This window comes from Aythya fuligula, chromosome 3 (genome assembly GCF_009819795.1).
Source record: "Aythya fuligula isolate bAytFul2 chromosome 3, bAytFul2.pri, whole genome shotgun sequence".
Lineage (NCBI taxonomy): Eukaryota > Metazoa > Chordata > Aves > Anseriformes > Anatidae > Aythya > Aythya fuligula.
This window is the reverse complement of record NC_045561.1, coordinates 33,080,648-33,099,103: the sequence shown is the minus strand read 5'-3', so window position 1 is coordinate 33,099,103 and position 18,456 is coordinate 33,080,648. Positions and strand designations below refer to the sequence as shown.

General features: G+C 60.3%; 1 protein-coding gene across 2 annotated transcripts; it reads right to left on the bottom strand.

The window, feature by feature from the left end:
- Positions 1-675: 675 nt before the first annotated feature.
- TMEM151B (transmembrane protein 151B) lies at positions 676-14,543 on the bottom strand. 2 transcript variants are annotated; one of them, XR_004253049.1, is made up of 3 exons: positions 14,327-14,543; positions 6,816-9,026; positions 676-6,115 (listed from the first exon to the last, which is right to left on the bottom strand). XR_004253049.1 is itself a non-coding variant. In XM_032183523.1 (2 exons), exons 1-2 carry the CDS (start codon positions 14,417-14,419, stop codon positions 7,590-7,592), a joined length of 1,530 nt encoding a protein of 509 aa, XP_032039414.1. In that variant the 5' UTR covers positions 14,420-14,543; the 3' UTR covers positions 676-7,589. The 2 variants fall into 2 exon arrangements, 1 of the variants encoding a protein (XP_032039414.1); XM_032183523.1 differs by having other exon boundaries at positions 676-9,026.
- Between the last annotated feature and the right edge of the window lie 3,913 nt (positions 14,544-18,456).

Genomic DNA, 18,456 nt, shown 5'->3' with positions numbered 1-18,456 from the left:
ACCAGTTTTGCTCCCCACATGGGTTCTGGGCCAACAAAACTCCCCTTGCACAAGTGGAGGGCTTCCAGCAGAGCACCTGGGGTCGGCAATCCAGCCCCTCAACCCCCAGGGGAGGGCTCTGGGGCTGTTTCCCCAGCTGCCCCCCCATCCCTGCTGTCCCCCAGGGGTCAAAGCATCCAGTGTGTGTCTGTGCAGAGAAATCCTGCTCCCCCCGAACAGGCAGCATTGCCTGGAGCTGGGAGGAAAGGTCGCGTGGTGGACACCACGGTACAGCCGCTGCCCGGGGCTGCAGGTCTTCTGCTGTGACAGGGAAAGGGGGCAGCCTCTGAAATGTCACCGGTACCTGACGGTAGCAAAGACACTCACCTGCTCAGCTTTCTGTGGTCCTAAATATCCCACTTTGTCCAAAGCCTCGTCATGGGGTGCTGTTTGTCATCCTTAATTTGCTGCAGAACAGCATCCGCTCGCAGCGCTTTAGTGCTAGGATCAGCAGTGCTGTAGCGCTCCTTGGGAAGTCAGCCTGTCCTTCAGAGGCTTGGTTTTATTTGCAGTTTTTGAGAAAAACATGCCCCTTATGGCTGCCTTTCCCCCCTGTCAGCCCCTGACCTCGGAGCAGCGTGGGGGCTCCGGCTCTGACCGCGACCCATGCCCACAGACCCGCCGCTGACAGCCGCCTCCGTGAATCATCTGAAACTTTTATTACACCGATTTGGTTTACAATCTTTGTACTTTGATATTTCCAACAAAAAAGGCAACATTGTGATATACTGTTTGTACATATATAGAGAGACGGAGAGAGCTAGATCGTACTGACATAGCTGAAAAGTAAAAACTGTTCCCAGTGCTCACCAGAGAATTTGTTCGCCACCTACCCGCTCCTGCCTTGCTCTGCCTGACGGACACGGACACCCACCGGATGGATCAGAAAGGGTCGAGCATGAGGCTGTCACTCGCAGCAGCGGCCACATGAGGGGTGCCCGTGTAGGTCACCCCAAAGCCTTGCAGGTAGCCCCCTTCCAAACAACCCGTGGATGCTCCCAGGGGCTACGTCTGCAAGAAAACGCAGCCAGTGGCAGCCGCTGTGAGCCCTTCCCACCCGGGCATCTCCAACGCCTTGTTTCCCACCCTCGAGAGCGAGGTATTGAAAAAATTTTGTTTCTTTTTTTTTGTTTGCATTTACAAAATATTTCCACTGAATGACACACCTGAATGAGATGAGGACTCGTGTTCAGAAACAGCAGAAAAGACCCAGGTCAGGTTCCGGCTGAAGAAGGAGCGGCTCCAGCAGTAATGAGGGGGGCTTAATGGGGCTGTCCTGGTCCAGGGAAAGCCTGTGCATAGCTCCAGGCACAGGGCTGGTGCCAGGAGGGCAGTGGTGGGATCCCTCCAGCACACCAAGGAATAAGCAGCCAGCACAGCCGGCAAGGAAAGGAAAGGGCTCATGGAAAATTTATCGCTGGAAAAAATGCTGAATTGCTTTCCAGGATCCTCCCAGCTCCTCTTGATGCGCACAGCCAGGATTGCCAACACCTTCTAACCCCCATCCAAGCACAGGCCCCCCTCCTGGGGCCTGGAGACCCCCTGCCTTCCCTCCCGTGAGCCCCTTGGCCGCCGCACCACTCTGCAAGGCTTCAAACCATTCCAAGCACCACTGAAAATTAAAGCCCGGCAGCTGACAGCACCCACCAGCAGCTTCTCCAGCGGGTCGCCCGTGGGGTGTGCGTGGGTCTGTGCCAGACCGACGGGGGGAGGATGGGGAGAAAAAAGGAAAAAAAGGGGGGGAGCAACACGGGGGCTTCCACCGTGCGCACGCAGCGACGGGTGCTGCGGGCTGGCTGCTGGCTGCGGCAGATGGCGAGCCGTGCTTCGTGCAGGGGGGCAGGAGCTCCCCCAGCCTCTCGGCTTCTGCTCGCAGCCCCAGAGGCAGCGATTTGCGAGGTGTTGCGCTGGCATATGGTGTCACCGGGACGGCGGGCTGATTTCGGGCACCAGCTGGGGGTGGAGGAGCAGGAGGGGGTGTGGGGGATCGGTGCTGCGCTTGGCGTCCCTCTGCTTCGACAGGGCTTCCAAAATCCATCCTGGGGCTGTGCACGGCACTGAGACAGCATAGTACAGCTGGCTGTGTCCCCTGAGAGAGGGGCTTGGCTTGGAGCATCGCCTTGAGGGCACCTCATGTAGGGGCAAACTATAAGATTGAGCTGGGGAGCAAATTTCCTGTTGTAAAGCACCACAGCACGCACTCCTGGCCACAGCCCTGCACCCCGGACCAGCGACACAAGCCCTCCAGGTGGCTGGGCACAGCTTTCTGGCAGCCCTAATGCCCCCCTGGTTCCTCCTGTGGTGGCACGGAGCTGGTGTGGTGGGGAGGCGGGGAGCAGCGCGGAGCCAAGCCCTGCACCGGCCTCCCTGGGCGAGAGGGGACAGCTGAGACGTGCAGCGGTTCCTCCCCACAGGCTGCACCCGAAATAGCCGGCCCTGTCAGATCCCTGTCCCCAGCCCTGATGGATTAGCCTCTCCCAGGCACGAGGCAATTTGTTCATTAGTGACATTTACACCTTGTGGCTGCATCAGCCGTTGCGGCTCGCTGCCACGTGCCCCAGCTGTCAGCGCGGGGCTCGGAGGCAGCAGCACTGCTCAGCGAGGCTTGGGATGGGCACCTCAGCTGGGAAATGCCTCCTGCACATCCCCTGGGGCACGCACAGCCTGCCCCAAAAGCCTGATATATCCCAGGCCTTCTCCACCCGCTGCCCTGCTCCTTCTCCTTGCCCCCAAACACCGCTGCTCCAGCACAGCCCAGCCCTGCCCGGCCTCGCGTCTCCCACTAAAACCACCCCACCTGCAAAGCCTCTGAGGGCTGACCCCGTACACCCTCTCTGCGCCCCCCCTGGTCCCGCACAGCCACGAGAGACCATTTTCACACCAGGTTTGGGGAGGGCGAGGGGAGCCGCAGCGCGCTGGCCAGGGAGCAGATCCAACAGCTCTCGCACTTCAGGCAGCCGGCAGGGGATGGGCTTCATCTCCAACACAGCTTGTGCCGTGCTCTGATCCCGGCTCCCTGCCAGTCACTGCAGCAAATGTGACACTTCGCGCCATCCTCCTGCAAAATCCAGGTCAGGAGTTTCCTCCCACAAGCCACGAGCAGTGCCCTGCCACCCCAAAAAACACTCCCTATGGGAACAGAGGGGCCGTACCAGACCAAAGCCACCAACACAAGCTCCTCTGCGGGGCAGCAGCCCCCAGTAGTGCATGTGGGCACCCAGCAGCATGCCCTGCCCCTCATCAATACACGTTTGGATGCCAAGCCCAGACCTCTATCTAGGTGCAGAGGAGGACTTTAAGCTCCAGCCTCCGTTCCTGATCACCCTACCCCACGGCAAAGCCCCTGTGGCACTATCCAAGCCTTCCTCTGGCATCTCTTTTCCACGAGCACTGCACAATTCTAGCAGAGCTGGCTGGAGCAGGGTGCTTAAATCCACACCATCCTCAGCGATTCCATTTCTAAAGCAAGGAGCAGCAACCCGAAACGCTCTCAAGCCCTCTCCCTGTGTGTGCTCTGCAGATGCGTACAGACTCTGGGTCTTCCAAACCTCTTCACCCTGCCCGCTTCGTGGGCTGCCATCCAGAGCCTGAACTCATGGCACGGCAGCTCACAGCGCTGCTAATGGCCACTGGGACCGTGGGACGGATGCAAAACACTAAGTCATCTCAACACAGTCTAGCGAGGCTTTTTTCCTCTCACTAATGCGAGTAGCTACGGTTGCAGAAGCAGCTTGCACTGATGGGGAGGGAAAGAAGCTTGTGTGGCTGTGTGTGAAGTTACTTTGCTCTACGAAGTCCACGAAATGACAGTCACAGCAGCTGATCCACCCATTCCCAAAGTTCAGAGGGATGGGGACAGGTCGGGACGGGCACCGATTTCTCGCGAGCTTCGTTTCCCCAGGAGTCCGGAGTTTACAAAACCCAAACGAACGAGCGAAAGGCCCCAACAAAAGCAGTCCTCGTTAGGAGGGGAGGAATAAAACCCATTTAGCAGCAGCTGTGCTTGTTCTCGGTGCTGGATGGATGCGCTGCACGTCGTCATGGGCTCCTGAAAACTCATCATTGTGTTGCATAGGTGGAGGATCTACCTGTTTGTGGGGCCTGCCTTGGGGCTGCAGGACGAGGAGCTGGCTCACCTCCATGAGGAAGCTGTCCCTCCCCCAGGTAAGACAGAGGAGGTAAGGATGGAAGGAAGAAGAGCAGTCCTGGAGGCCACGGGTCTGGCAGGTTCAGTTCCGACCTTGGGACCTCTTTTCCCTCGTGTGTGGCTGCGGTGCTGTGGAAGAAGGCTGCTCTCCCCGTGCGGTAGAGGTCAATTTGCTCGTTTTCGCTTGCTTTTGAGATCACATCCACGGGCATAACATCTCCCTTCGCGGAGCAGCTGTGGCGGAGGCAGCAGAGCAGAACAATTCAACCCATGGCTTGAAGAGCCAGCAGATATTCACCATTCACTCACGCTGGCCAAGCCCCAAGATGAACTCTGTGCATCAAAGCACCACTGCGGCAGATCAGTTTGGCTTCAAGGAGCGATCGCCCTGGGGAGTTGCTAAGCCATGCTGGCACTGGCACGGCACCACTGGCTTCAATGGCATTACACCAGGGATGACCACGGCCCATGAATACTGTGCTTAAACCGTGCCACGTTTCTGTGATCACGCAGATCCCGATCCCAACTTCGCATTCACACAGACACGGACCCTGCAGCTGCTGCAGCAGCGTAGGAGCACACTGCTCTGCCCTGCGAGAGGAAAGGCAGCGTCCTACAGAACTGAAGCCGTAACTGAAAGGCTGGAAGGAGAGGTGGGGTGGGTCTCCAGTGTGCATTTTTGGGGGAAGGGGAAGAAGGGGTTGTGCTTGTTTGAAGTCAAACAGCAGCTTCCCCAGCGCTAACCCTGAGTATTTGCCCGGAGTGTGATTCTGGAAGGCTTGGGGTGGGCCACAGGCTGACTCCTTCCCCCTGTGCTAATGAACCCACCGTTTTTCAGCCCCAAAGCCCTCTCCGGCTGGCTGTCACGTCAGTCCTCTCTAGCCCAAAGCAGCTGGCCGTGCTCTCACTTCCCCTGCCCTGGCGTGAGAGGAAAACCCACTGGCAAGCACCGTGCTGAGTCTGACTCCACGGCCATGGAAAGCTGCAAGGGGTGAAGGGCAGGTGGAAAAAAAAGCAGAGCCTTCCAGAGCCTGGGCCTGTGTGCTCCTGGAGAAACCTCGTGAGAGGATTCTCGTGAGAGACTCACCAGGATCCTCAGCATTGGCCTGAGCTTACGTCGGGCCCTCGGAGGGAGAAGCACAAGCGCCCAGCAAGCCAAATGTAATCACTGAGCAAGGAAACTCCAGGACAGCCAACAGGGCACTGCTACCCGGCCTGAATTTGTGCCAACGAGAACAAAAAGCAGAGGAGGATGTACCCACACCAGAGACCTTGTGCTTCTGTTTCCACAGGGGCCCTCTTATTTAAGCCAACATCTAGGTCTGGCAGCGAGAGGAAGGGTAGATTACAAGACAGAAGCATAACAGAGTGAGGTTTTAAGGGACTTTGTGTTCAAATCACCGTTGTTTGGAGTCCGGCCCTTGAGACCCAGGAGGACAAATCAATCCGGGAGGGCAAGAGATGCTGTCCAGGGCATGCAGGCACAAAGAGCAGCAGAAGGAACAACCCTGGGGGCAAAGCCAAGCCCAGCCTTGTTTGTCTGTGCATCCTGCAGAGATGCAGCAGAGGAGGATCCTGCAATTACAGACTTAACCCACTGGAGATGATTTTCAAAAGTCAGGCGGCGTGGTCCCCGAGGCCCGGTCGGTGCAGCAATGCAGTGGCGTGCCTAGAGAAACAGATCCTTCGTCAACAAGTTGGGAGGAGGAGGAGAGGCTGGATTACACACAGTGCCTCGCTGTTTGCTGTGTCTTGCCCTTCCGATACGGATGTGGAGACACCAAGCTCGAGAAATGGACTTGCTCGTGCGACCCATGGCACGTTGCTCTTGGATTTCTTCTGCCCCAGCAGATGAGGGAAGCGTGGTGAGGCTGAGAAGCGCTGTCAGGAGACATCACTGGCTGCCTTGGCATCCACCTCCCAAAAGAGCTGATGGAAAAGGAGACAGCTTTTCTGAGAACAGTGACACGAGAGACCTGGGGACGTGCTGATGGAGAAGAAAAGCCGGATGCCCTTGTGCTGCAGGCTCGGTGACACGAAGACTCCTTCCCCAGCGTCCCCGAGCTCCTTCCTAGCAGGGACAGCACGGAGCTCAGTGCAGGCCAGTGTGCCCCGACCAGAGCAAGGCAGAGAAGCCGGGGAGCTGCACAGAGCTCCCCTCACTCCTCACAGCCTGACGCCTCTCTGCAAATACCCCCGTAGCAAAAGCTGCCCGGTTTCAAGCAGGCTCCCCTCTAACACCTCCCCAGGCTCTGTTCTGGTGGCGGACGCCTCCCTGCTGTGCTCCCCACGTCCCCAGCCTGGGGTTCCCAACTCTCCGGCGTGTTTTTGCCTTTCTCCCTCACCGCCCCTCAGAGCTCTCTGCCAAAACCAGGCTGCCAGAAGTCTGCGGCTCCGCCTGCAGCCAGAAACCAGCCTGATTTAGTGCACAACACCCTCCTGCAGACATGCACCACCCTGCTGGCCTTCTATCAATGGGTGAGCTGCAGCTGAACCTCCCAGCGCCTTCCTTGATGCCTGCCTGAAGCAATTAGGACCTGCTTCAAGGCTGGGGACCCCTGCCAAGGGACACACAAGCTTTTAGCACAATGCTGTCCCAGCGCCAGCCCCGTCCCCTTCCCCAGCTCACCAGGGGCCTCCTGCTCTCCTTCCAGCTGAGCCCTCCTCCAGCCGGCAGGTCGGTGTTGCTGCCTCTCTCTGCTCCCCCTGTGTCCACACCTCCATCCCTTCCCCAGCGCTGCCTTCCTGAGCACACAGCCCTTCACCCCCGGATGCTGACCCTTGGAGCTGGCATCCCGAAGCTTTCCTGGGAGCCGTGCCCAGGGTCCTCTGGAGATGACGCCGTTCCCGGCAGCGAGAGCACCTAACAGTCGGAGCACGGTCTAAAAAACAAAGGGGGAGGGTGGACGGGGCAGGGGGAAGCTGGATTCGTGGCGCTCAGCCTTCTCTCTGACCTGCCCGTCAGCTCCTGGGCACCCCACGGGCAGGTAACGTCGCTCCCTGCACCCTGCGAGGGCTCTGGCTCTGCTGCCAGTGGGAGCAGGGGTGGCGAGAGGTGCGACAGGGTGCCTGGCGGTCGCTGCTTCCAGCCTGCAGATGGAGCTGGGAGCCGAAGCACCCCCCTCCCTGCAACAGGCCCGTCTTTTCATTCCCCCCTTTGGGTCTCAACGCTGCTGGATTATGGTTTCGGGGTTTCTTTTTTTTGCATGTGGTGGTCGGTCTGGAGTCCTGTGCCACGTCAGGGAGAGCACCATCCATCACTCACCCCCCCAGGAGGTCAGAGCCATCGCTCCGTCCCACCTCGTCCTCCCGGGCCGTCTCCCTCCCCGGCGCTCTTCTCCCCAAATCCTGCGCTGGCTCGGGCCAGGCCATGGGCAACGAGATCCCACCGCCCCCCCTGCCTTCACAGTGAGGTCTCCACGCAGGACCCGTTGCGGTGGAGGTGACGGTGGTCGTGGTTCAGGCAGCCTTCGTTGCGGTGCACGATGAGGATGGGAAAGTAGAGGGCGTCCTGGTAAGGAGGGGGGTCTTCCTCCTCCACCGTGACCTGGCTGGAGAGGCGGGTCTGCTCCGTGGGGCAGCTCTGCTCGTTCAGGCTCCCGCTCCGGCTCTGCCACAGGCAGCTGCGCCGCGAGCCGTAGAGGCGGCCCAGCGAGAAGCGGCTGCTGCTGAAGGGGATGCGGGGGCTGCCGTTGCAGATGCTCAGGGCGCTGCGGGAGAAGATGGACGAGCTGCTTATAGTCCTGTGGCACCGCTCGCAGTTCTGCCGGTAGCCCCCGTAGCGGCACGCCGAGTAGCTGGTGCAGCCCGAGAGCCCCACCAAGTCCATCAGGACGGCTTCCGAGTAGCTGGGCACCAGCTGCTGGTTGGATCGGATGTGCCACTCCAGCTCGGTGCTGTCCACCGTGTTGACGCGGGGCATCCTCCGGCAGAAGGAGCGCTCCTCGGCCGGCGTCACCGCCACGTAGTCAAACCCAAAGAGTTTCTCCACGTGGTAGTGGACGTAGGAGGTGCGGTACTCGTTTAGCACCCGCAGGGGCCAGGAGAGGGTCAGCAGAGCAGCCACCCAGAAGACGTAGTGGGATACGTACCAAGGCAGGTTGTCTGGGTCGGAAAAGGCCACCATGTATTCCTTGAAGTCCACGTTTTTGAGGTGCATGCCCTCCCTGGCCTCCATGTAGTCATCCAGGCCCTCGTTCTCCGTGAAGAAGCGGGCCCGCTGGGTCAGGTAGGAGTTCTCCGACTCCACGTTGGCGAAGCTGAAACACTTGGTGAAGCGGAGCCGCGTGGCCGGGTAGCTCTCCAGGTCAATGAGGTCCTTGGAGATGTCCTTAACCCCGCAGTTGGAATAGTCAAACTCGGCCTCTGCCACGTGGGTGTTGACCCGCTCGTGATACACTTGGGTGGTGGTGTAGGCGTCCCCGTTGCGATAGCGGGTCACCTGCCGGGTCCTCCGGACATAGTGGTAGCTGATGGCCTTCCACCAGATGCAGGGGGTGGCCTGCTGCATCCGCTGCACTCGCTCGTGCACGCTTTCCACGTCCACCTTGTACTGCAGCTCGTTGCGGGTGTAGCAGTGCCAGCACTCCACCAGGTACACCACGTAGAGCATCACCAGGAAGGCCAGCGGGATGTAGACGTAGCCGTTGGAGCAGGGGCTGTCGTGGTACATCATGGACTTGCCCTTGTAGGCGCTGTCGAAGGTCAGGCGGGTCACCTTGGTGACGTGGCACCACGTCATGGCCCCCATGCAGCCGTACATCAGCAGCGACAGCAGCAGGCATTTCCAGTGGGACTCCCGGCACAGAGACTTGCTGAGAGACTGCTTCACCGGCCGCTGCTGCTCCGGGGGGGCCGGGGAGAGGGGGAGAGAAAACAAGAGGAGAGGTCAGTGGGATGAAGCAGCGGGAGGAAGGCGAGCAGGCGGCGGGATGCTCTGGACGGGGAACGGAGCGAGCCGAGGTGCAGGGGGCACAGTGCCACCCCAAAGGGAGACCCCCCCTCCTCCGCAGCCCTGGTGGGGGACACGTCCCACGTCCTGGGGCATGGGTGTGAAAGCTTGTGCCTTTTTCTATAAGAACTGCTCTCAGGGCTATAGTGATTGTCAAGGGGCAGGACTTCAGCCACGGGACTTCTTAGAGGGACTGCACCGGTGCATTCGCCACAGAGACTGTGCAGGGTTTCATAAAAACCTGGGAAACCCTCCTCTTAAGGAAACCTTTGCCACGCTCTGCAACGCCTTGAAGTCTCGAGTATTGATCCAGCAGGTGCTTGTTTGGTCAATTACCAAACCCCAAGGGAGGACATGCAAAGAGGTTTTTTTTGTTTTTTTTTTTTATATACACGAGACTTCCTCCAGCACAAACGCCATCCAACACAGCAAGCTCCAAAGAGAGAGGAGGTGGGAACCCTGGCCTTGGGCAGATGCCACAAAGGTCCCTCAGAGGGTTTCAGCTTTGTGTCCCATCTCCATCTGCATGTGCCATGCCTTCGGGCTCCCTTCTCTCATCAGAGGCCGTTCTGCCTTTGCCTGAGCTCACCTCTGCCCTTGCAGGGGTAAAGCCAGCTGTAATGCCACCCCTGATGCGTGAGATGCCGTGCAAACGGCAGGGAAAGCAACAAGAGGAACATCCACAAAGCCTGAGGAGAGCAAGAAACGCACAGGCTGGGGAGCTGAGGAGACACAGAGCCCCTGCAGACTGTGAGCTTCAAGGACTTCAGGGCACTGTCCCGCAGCTTCCCAGCCCACTAGGTGTTTGGAGCCTTTCATCCGAGGATCCCAAAGGGCTTAATGGATTTACGCTGCCAAACAGGAGGTCACTTGCACTTTTGGCATGAAAAGGAAAATTTTAGCAGCAACCGGAGGTCACAAAGCATTGGCAAGCCCAGGAAGTTATCCGGGCCTCTTCTCCCCTCTAAAAAAACCCTCCTCGCCCTCCTTAAAGAGCCCCCCACCCCTTGGCTTGGTCCCGCAGAGTCCCACATGCCAATCTTTCCTCCCTGCTCCGTGCCAAAGCCTGGCCCACCCCATGCCAGTGGGACTTCTGCCACGGTGCTGAGTGGGGCTGGACCCAGCCCAAGCCTCCAGCAGGGACGGTGACACCAGGGGGGGAACGATGGCACGGCCCTCTGGGGGTCCCAGGTGGCACTGAGGCCCTGCTCTGTGGGAACCAGCTGAGGGCAGGAGCTGGTGGCAGAGCTGGGGAAGACACGGGGCCTCTGTGGGGTGGCTCTGCCCTGGAGGCACCCCCACAGGCACCCCACAGCCTTCCCAGTGCAACCCACACCTGATGGGGGATGCGAGGAACCACAGGAAGAGAAAAGGGAGCAGGGAGTGGAAAGGGGGACGCCGAGCAGGAGCTGCCTGTGCTCTGCCCTCCCTGCTCGGGTCCCTGCTGCGGTTACGAGGGTCTGCACAGACCCCTTGGGTTCGGCCAGGCTGCTCGGCCTCAGGGGGGGCTGCAAGCAAGGCCCTAGCCCTGCAGGGATCCCGGCAGAGCCCGCTGCAGGCAGGGACCCGGGGCACGGCAGCAGGGAGGATGATGCAGCCGCGGCTCGCTTCCAGGAACTGTGTTAGCAGGGCTCCAGTCCACGCTCCAGTCTCCTCCTGAGGCTACGCGGCATTCAGACACTGCAGCGCTTCCACGGGGTCACGCTAACCCCTGCCGTAAACTGTTTACAAACCCGTTTCGTCCCAGGCTTTTGAGGTAAAACACACAGACATCGGCTGCGCTGGTGGGGTTTCTGAGAGCCGTTCAAGTGCCAGTAACAGGGGACACAACCACAGCAGAGGCGGAGGAGGAGCCAGCTGCAGAGGCTAATCCCGGTAGGAAATGCAGCATCCCTGCTCCTCTCCCGGGCTGCACGGGGCTCTCGGGAGCAAACAAGCAGCACCAAGGCTTCCCCCGCAGGAGCAGCTGAAGAAGGTCACCTCCTCGAGCTCTTCCCCAGCCTTGGAGGAGCCCGCACCAGGGGACGGGGAAATCCTTTCTGTCCCAGAACGGTGCCACTCGGAGGAACGTGGGCTGTGGCACAAACGCCACACCGCCTGCCTACTGCAGTCTGATGGAGTAATAGGGCACGAGGCTTGCCCCGCTCATCTCCTCCCGTCACACAGCACATGTTGGACAGCCTCACCTGGAGCTGCTGTTTTCTGAGGGCGTGTGGAAGGCACGTTTGGGAAAGGCCCTCCTGGGCCTCACACGAGGCGTTTGCTTCCGAAATTGCCCCCGAGGTGAAAGGAGGTGGGAGCCCCATACCCGCAGCTGCTGCTCTGGGGTGGAGAGGAAAGGATGGAGGTGATGACCTGTGAGCAGCCGTGAAGCAAGCAGAAATGTCCACAACACACAGGGCAGAGGCAGCAGAAGAGCAGGCCCCCGTCACTGCTAGAGCCCAGACCCTTTGAGCATCTCCTGCTGTGGAGAGCTGGGCAATCCACCTCTCAATCGTCCCTCAAGGGGACAAACCTGCCCAGCACCACGGCAGCCAAGCACGTGGGCAAAAATCCCTTCGTTGCCCCCACCTCTTCGATCCTGTGACCAAACTCCAGCAGTCCTTCAAGCTGCACAAAGCTCCTCTCCGAAACAGCCTGAGCTCTCCGATTCCCGCTGACCTCCTGACTTTACGCGGTGGCCCGGGGGTCACAGGGGTAGGTGCCCTGGAGACACGTCTCTACAGGGCCAAGAAAAACAAAACAAAACAAAACAAAACAAAACAGCAACAAACAGAATCCAAAGGCCCAAAGCAGCAGCTTGAAGGCCTAGACCACTGTAGCAGCAGCTTGCAGGAGGCTCTGGTGGGACTCCAGAGCCTTGGTGTCCACGGCTGGGCCCTGCAGGTTGGTTTCTATCATGCAACAGATTAATAACCTTGTCCCCTTTGACCTCAGATCCCCAGAAGAAGGCTGGCGGGGAGGATTCAGCCATCCCGAGGAAGCACCACCGTCTCCCAAGGCCACTCGTGCTCAGGAGGGTCCCGGCTCACCCCCGCGTGCCCACGGCCCAGGTTCGGGAACTACCTGCCTAGAAGCAGCAGCTGGCTCGGCCCCAGCCTGGCAGCGCTGCCAACTGCAGAGGAAAGGGGAAGGCAGAGCATCTAGGAGCCAGGGAAGCCTGCCAGCACTCCGCGCCTGCGACGGTACCAAGGGCTCCATTTTACACAGCAGCTGGGAACAGGACCGCTTCCCTCCGCCGCATCCCCCCGGGGCTGCAGGACAAGGGGTTTTTTTTTAAGCTTGCTCCCAGGCTGAGGGGCTAGTCCCTTGGCATTTCATCCCCTCCAAAGTGGAAATGAGTTGCTGAGTGAGATTCAGCTCAGTGCTGCTAAGTGTAGGTGTATGCATGTGATGCCAAAAGGAAGCAGGAGCTCTGACAGCAAAGCAGCTCGTCTCCAGCCCGCTCTGGCTTGCCACTTGCCGAAGCCTTACAGGGCTCCGAGGTGACCTGAGACATGTCGAGTTGAGGCACCTTCAATCAGGACAGATCTCATTTCCCATTTTCCAGTCCCCAGACATCCCTGTAAGCAGGAGATGCCGCTTCCCTCTCCCCCACAGGCTGCTTCATGCCAGTCTGTGATAGCTGCTGGCTGAGGGAAGCGTGCCCTTAGCCTAAACCGTGCGGGTCACGGACTCCAGCTCTTCTGTCTGCTCCCAGCGGGTGCAATTACACTGACACCCCGGCTGGCAGCCACCAGCAGAGCAATCAAAGCCCAGACGATCTTCTCGTAAGCCCTGCGAGGCAGGGGACACCCTCGGCGAGGGACACCCAGCCGGGCACTGCCCCTGCTGCACTTGTGTCATCCAAACCGGCTCAGCGCTGGCACCTCTCATGAGCCACTCCACCTGGACCCAGTGCTGATTCACACAACCAGCCAGGGCACAGGAGGCGAGGGGCCACGTCCCAGCGTGGCACAAGCACGTCCTTGTGCTAAAAAAGCCTCTCACGGGGTCTGCTGGGAGCCCTGTTGGGGTCTGGGGGTGGCCAAGCGGCAGCAGGAGACGGGAGCTGAGGCAGAGCCGCAGAGCGGAGCATACAGCGTTTGTACAGCTTCCCAGTCCTTGCACGCCAGTTTTCCTCTCCCACAATTATTTCCATCTAAATATAAGTCTGTATATATAGAACAACTACGCGTCTGCATGGATGTTCTCCCGGAGCCGAGGAGGCAGAGAACACCGGGGTTATGCAGCACTTGCTAGCGGCAGCTCCCCGGCAGCAGCAGAGGGCGAGCGGTGTGCCAGCTCCTGGGCACCCCAGCGAGCTGGGACACCTTGGGGGACAAGGACAACACTGCCCACCCCACACTGCCTACCTGCCCTCCAGGACCACCGGCCCCACAGCACACGGGGGCTCCTCTCGGTGTGGTTGCTGCCTCTCCCCTTGGGACGCATGATTTGGGGGACGCACAGGGGCTCGCAGCCCTGCCTGCCCCGTGCTGCTCCCTGTTCCCAAAGCACCCCAATCCCTACCCGCTGACACCCGTGGCCTGGGCTCCAGAAAGCCACCAGCTAGGGGGGACTGCAGCGTGCCTGGGGGCTGCCCTGAGCCACCCTGGGCCTGAGAGCAGTCCCCAGGTCCCTCCGCAGGGCTTCCCTCGCAGCCGCCCCGCATTTGTGCCACCTCCTGGCATCCCCCCGCACCCGAGGGGCGAAAGGGGGGTCTCGGCGCATCCTTCCCAAGCACAGCAACCTCCTCCTCGCTTTCCTTTTGGCATCTCCCCTTTTCGTTCCCCATCCCCAGCCGCTCGCCACCCAGACCCCCATCCACGTCTCCAGCCCCCCCACGACCCCCGAGCGCGCTCCTCGCACCGAGCACAACCCGAGCGATGGAAAAAGGGGGGGCGCGGGCGGGGAGGGGGGCTCGCAGCCCCCTGCCCGCCTCTCCCCACCTGCGGGCTCCGGCGGGGAAGCGAGCCCCGCACCGCACCGCCCCGCAGAGGGCTGCGCTGCCCCTCGGAGCCCGGCGGCGAGTCCCGGGGGGGGTCCCCGAGGCACCCACCCGTCTCCGGGCCGTCAGGGGAGGGGGGCTCCCGGCCCGGGGGGTCCGTACCTGTGCGGGCGCGGCGCGGCTAGCCTCCGCCGGGCGCGCCGCGCACAGCCGGCCCCGTGCAGCCGGCTAGGGTTGGTGGTTGTGGGGGGCACCTCACCTCCTCTCGGCCCCCCTCCGCCTCCTCCGGCGGCCCCGACGCGCTGCTGCCTCCTCCCTCGCCGGCCGCGGCCGCCGAGGCCGGGGGGGACATGGTGGTGGCGCTGGAGGCGGCGGGGGCGCCCCGCTGGCGATGCCTCCGGGCTGGGCGGCGCGGCCCCGCAGCCGCATTATCCCGGCCGCCGCCGGGCGCTGCCCCCCCGGGAGGCGGCGGGGCGGCGGGGCGGCATGGCACCGGCCGCGCACCGGGCCCCCCCCGCGGCTCCCGGGCCCCGCCGCAGCGCAGCGCCCGCACCCGCACCCGCGCCCGCGCCCGGTGCGGCGGAGGGCGGCGGGCGGAGCCGCGGGGGGAGGAGGGACGGCGGGGAGGGGGCGCGGGAGGGGGCGGGGGGCCGGGGGTCACCTTGAGGAGGGAGGGGAAGGGGAGGGAGGGGGCGCGCTGCGGGGCGCGGAGCCCCCGGGGGGATGCGCCGCGCTGGGGCGCACGGCTGAGGGGTGGGTGGGATGTCCTGGGATGGATGCGCCACTGCGGGATGGACACACGGCCCAGGGTGGACACACTGCCAGGATGGACACACTGCCATGGGACACACTGCCAGGGGATGGACACACTGCCATGGGACACACCACCCAGGACGGACACCCCGCTGCGCCTCTCCCCAGCTCATCCCCACCACACTGGGGACCTCCAGGGGGCTGTAAAAGCTCGGCCCCGCCGGCTGGGGAGGGGGCTGTGGGATGTTCCCGTGGGTAGAAGCAGCTCCAGCAGGGCATGGGACTTCTTTGGGGGCTAGGGAAGGGAAGGGAAGGGAAGGGAAGGGAAGGGAAGGGAAGGGAAGGGAAGGGAAGGGAAGGGAAGGGAAGGGAAGGGAAGGGAAGGGAAGGGAAGGGAAGGGAAGGGAAGGGAAGGGAAGGGAAGGGAAGGGAAGGGAAGGGAAGGGAAGGGAAGGGAAGGGAAGGGAAGGGAAGGGAAGGGAAGGGAAGGGAAGGGAAGGGGGCCCAAGGAGACACACGTCTAGAGGGAAATGATGCAGCCACTGCCTCCTATGGAAAGAGGTGTGGCAGGCGGGGTGCCACTGGAGGAGCTCCTCTTCCAAAGAGGCTGGGGATGGATTTCCTCTCTCCTTTCCCCTGTTTCCATGGGAACAGCAGCAAGCAGGAACAGCCTGCTCTGAATTTCACTGCCTGCTGCTCAGGCACCCCCCTCCCAACCCTGTAGGCAGATTTGGGCTCTCAGGGGTTTTGGACCCATCCTCGCTGTGTGCACCGTGGCAGGGCAAGGCAAAGGGGCACAAGCCCTCACCTGCTGGGATTCCCATAGCAGCACTGTCTGCTATCAGACGCACACCAGCAGGCATTTGCAAACAATTTGCATCCATGGATGCGTTTCTGCTCTTTGTGGCCGCAGGGGCAGGTGTGGGGTGATCATCCTGGAGGAGCAGCGCTGTTCTCTCAAGGATGGGAAGGAAGAAAAGGTGAATTTGTCCCTGCACTTTTGAATTCATGGTAACCTTTGACTTTGCAATGCTTCAGAGGGGTGCCCAGCACCACCACAAACTGCAAGGAGCATCTCGCTACACTTTACCCATCTCAGGCCCATTACCAGCTCAGACTGAGCCTTGGGATGCGTGCTGCCACCAACCCTTTGGAGCCATCCACGCCACGGATCTCCTACCGGTGGGTTCCTTCCACGGCTACCGGTGAGCCAGAAGGAGGCTTTTTTGTATCGAGCATCTTGGATTGTGGCCCTGGCAGAATGTTTTCTGTGCCTTGGAGGCGACAGTGCCAAGCACATCGTCAGCGGTGCTATTTCTGAGCGAGGTGTCACAAGGAAGTTCTGTGCCCTGCTCTATCCAAACTGAAATTATGCAAGTTCTCAGCCACCTTCTGCACGAAAGAGGCAAGTGGCGGGTTTATATCCTCGGAGATGAATCCAAGGGCACAGCTGGTAACGTGCTGAAAAGAGCAGAGCCGCCCCACAGAGAATGGGAGAGAGAAGGCTATAGGGTGCATAGGTCTCTTCCACCTGGTTCACCTTTCTGCAGACCAGCAGGAGAGGTTTTACCTGATTTCCTGGCATTATTCCTTCCCTACACTCTTTCTCCTTGAAATGAAAACACAGGGCTCTAAAACGTTGCCCTCAGTGTCCAGAACCCCACACCACAACTCGCTGCGACAGCCCTGCACTGCAGCTCCTTCAGATACCCTCTCTCCCCAAAGCTCACGCGGCTTAATTCCTGGGAATCAACTTTTCCGGAGAAAACTGAAGGAAGAGGGGCAACGACCGAGGCTGTGCTCTGTGTCACCATCAGAGAGAAAACCCAGGAGTCCTAATTCTAGCACGCTGCACAGTAAACAACTTGGAAAGCTGCATTTGCCACAAACTTCTGTAGCATCATATATATATATACATATATATATATATATATAATACTGGTTCTAGCTTTATTATGTCCAAAAGGTCAAGGATGATCAAGCCTTAACCTTTTGTTCCTAAGCAGTCAACAATAGCTAGTGGTGTGCTCCTTCCCCTGTCTCAAGAAGATGTGTAAGAGAAAATCCCCTTGCGTTGGACACGGGGTTGTCTGAGCCTGGAAACGGCAGCCTATTATATTTAGAAATATCAAAGATATTTTGTGCAGGCTGCGTGAGCCTTCCCGAATGCGTCGCTCCAATTAAGTTACTCCTTACTAACGCAACGAGGGGAGTGTGGGTGATGGGATGCGCTCCTTGCTCCAGTTAAACAAGATCCCTTAGCTGCTGCTGCTTGGCCATATTGACTGCTCTGCTGCCATTTACCTCTGTTATCGCTGTCCTCACAGGAAATCTGTGCCATTAGTCACATTTTTCTCGACTACACTCAGACTGCATGTCTGCTGGCAGGAGATCCAAGGGTGTGTATTTTATTTCCTCCCTTTTTTCATCTTTTTTTGCTTCTTTTTTTTTTTTCTGTGTGAGGGAAACTCGCTGAAACCCTCAGGGGTCTTTGCCACCAGCCAAATCACGGATTTGCGAGAGGGAAATTTCTGATGAAAAGGGGGTTTCTGATGAGCAGGAGTGAGGTGCAGCCCGAAAAAGCCATCCCGTTCGGCATCAGCAGACAGGCCCCACACCTCCACCATCAGGATGCTGGCGGCCCACGGATGTGCCGATTTTGGGACGGTGAGGCAGGTGGTTTTGCTGCTTGTGCTCGGCGGTACATCTCACACACGGGGATTATTGCTGTCCCTGGAAACCCTCAGATTCGTGCTCTCCTCCTTCCCTTTCCAACGAGCTGCCTGTGTGCAGTTTGTTTATTCTCCACCCAGCCCCACGAGAGGCTATTTCTCCATCACCGCAATTATCCGTGAGGCTCCACAGAGGTTTCAGGCTCAGGTTAAATGGCTTTCCTCCCTGCGGCTGCCCGGCAGGCAATCTGGTGCCTCCCTCAGCAATGAAAAGGGGGTTCACGGCCACCCACATGCTGCCTGACAGCCCTCAGGACATCCATCGGGTCTGACACAACTCCGGAGCAGCGGCGACCTCTCCAAGTGCCCGGAGAGTGGCAGCGGTGTGAGCTTTCCCCTCTCCCTGCCCCCCCGGAGCCAGCCCTCCCTGCTCACCCACCTCTCCCAACCCCTTCCTGGGTTCCTCGGCTGCTTACAGCAGCGTGCCTCGCCCGAGCCTATTCCCAAAGCACCCTGCTGCAAGCGTGGAGAGCCGCAAGCCCTAATTCGGCCTGGCAGCTCAGAGGGTTCGCTCTCCGGAGAGCGGAGCTGAGCGTGCATGAGTAATACCTCGGGCAGCGCCCTGCCGGGGACCAGAGCAGCCGCCTGGAGCACTGCTGGGACGGGACAGGGGGCTGAGACAGCAGGGAGGGGAGCCCCTGCCCCACAACCATCCCCGGGGAGGGAGGAGATGTCTCCTCTCGGCGGGGCGGCCAGGCGCCGGTGACCCTCCGGAAGGCAGTCAGCTTCCCACTGGCTACCAAGGGAGCCCCAGGTGACAAGATCTCTCACCTCGGGCAGCGTTTCACCAGCTAATTATGCGTGGTTTTGATTATCTGTGCTCCCAGGCCATCTGCCATCCCCTCCCCGTTCCTAGCCACATCTGCCGCCTCCCCTGGGAGAGCCGCAGAGCGCACAGACCAGT

What these genes read in the sequence shown, in the direction of transcription:
- TMEM151B (XM_032183523.1), bottom strand. Translation starts at nt 14,419, where the DNA reads ATGTCCCCCCCGGCCTCGGCGGCCGCGGCCGGCGAGGGAGGAGGCAGC. An exon ending in CGGAGGGGGGCCGAGAGGAG is followed by an intron (nt 9,027 to 14,326) that starts GTGAGGTGCCCC and finishes CCCCCGGAGCAG; the next exon opens with CAGCGGCCGGTGAAGCAGTC.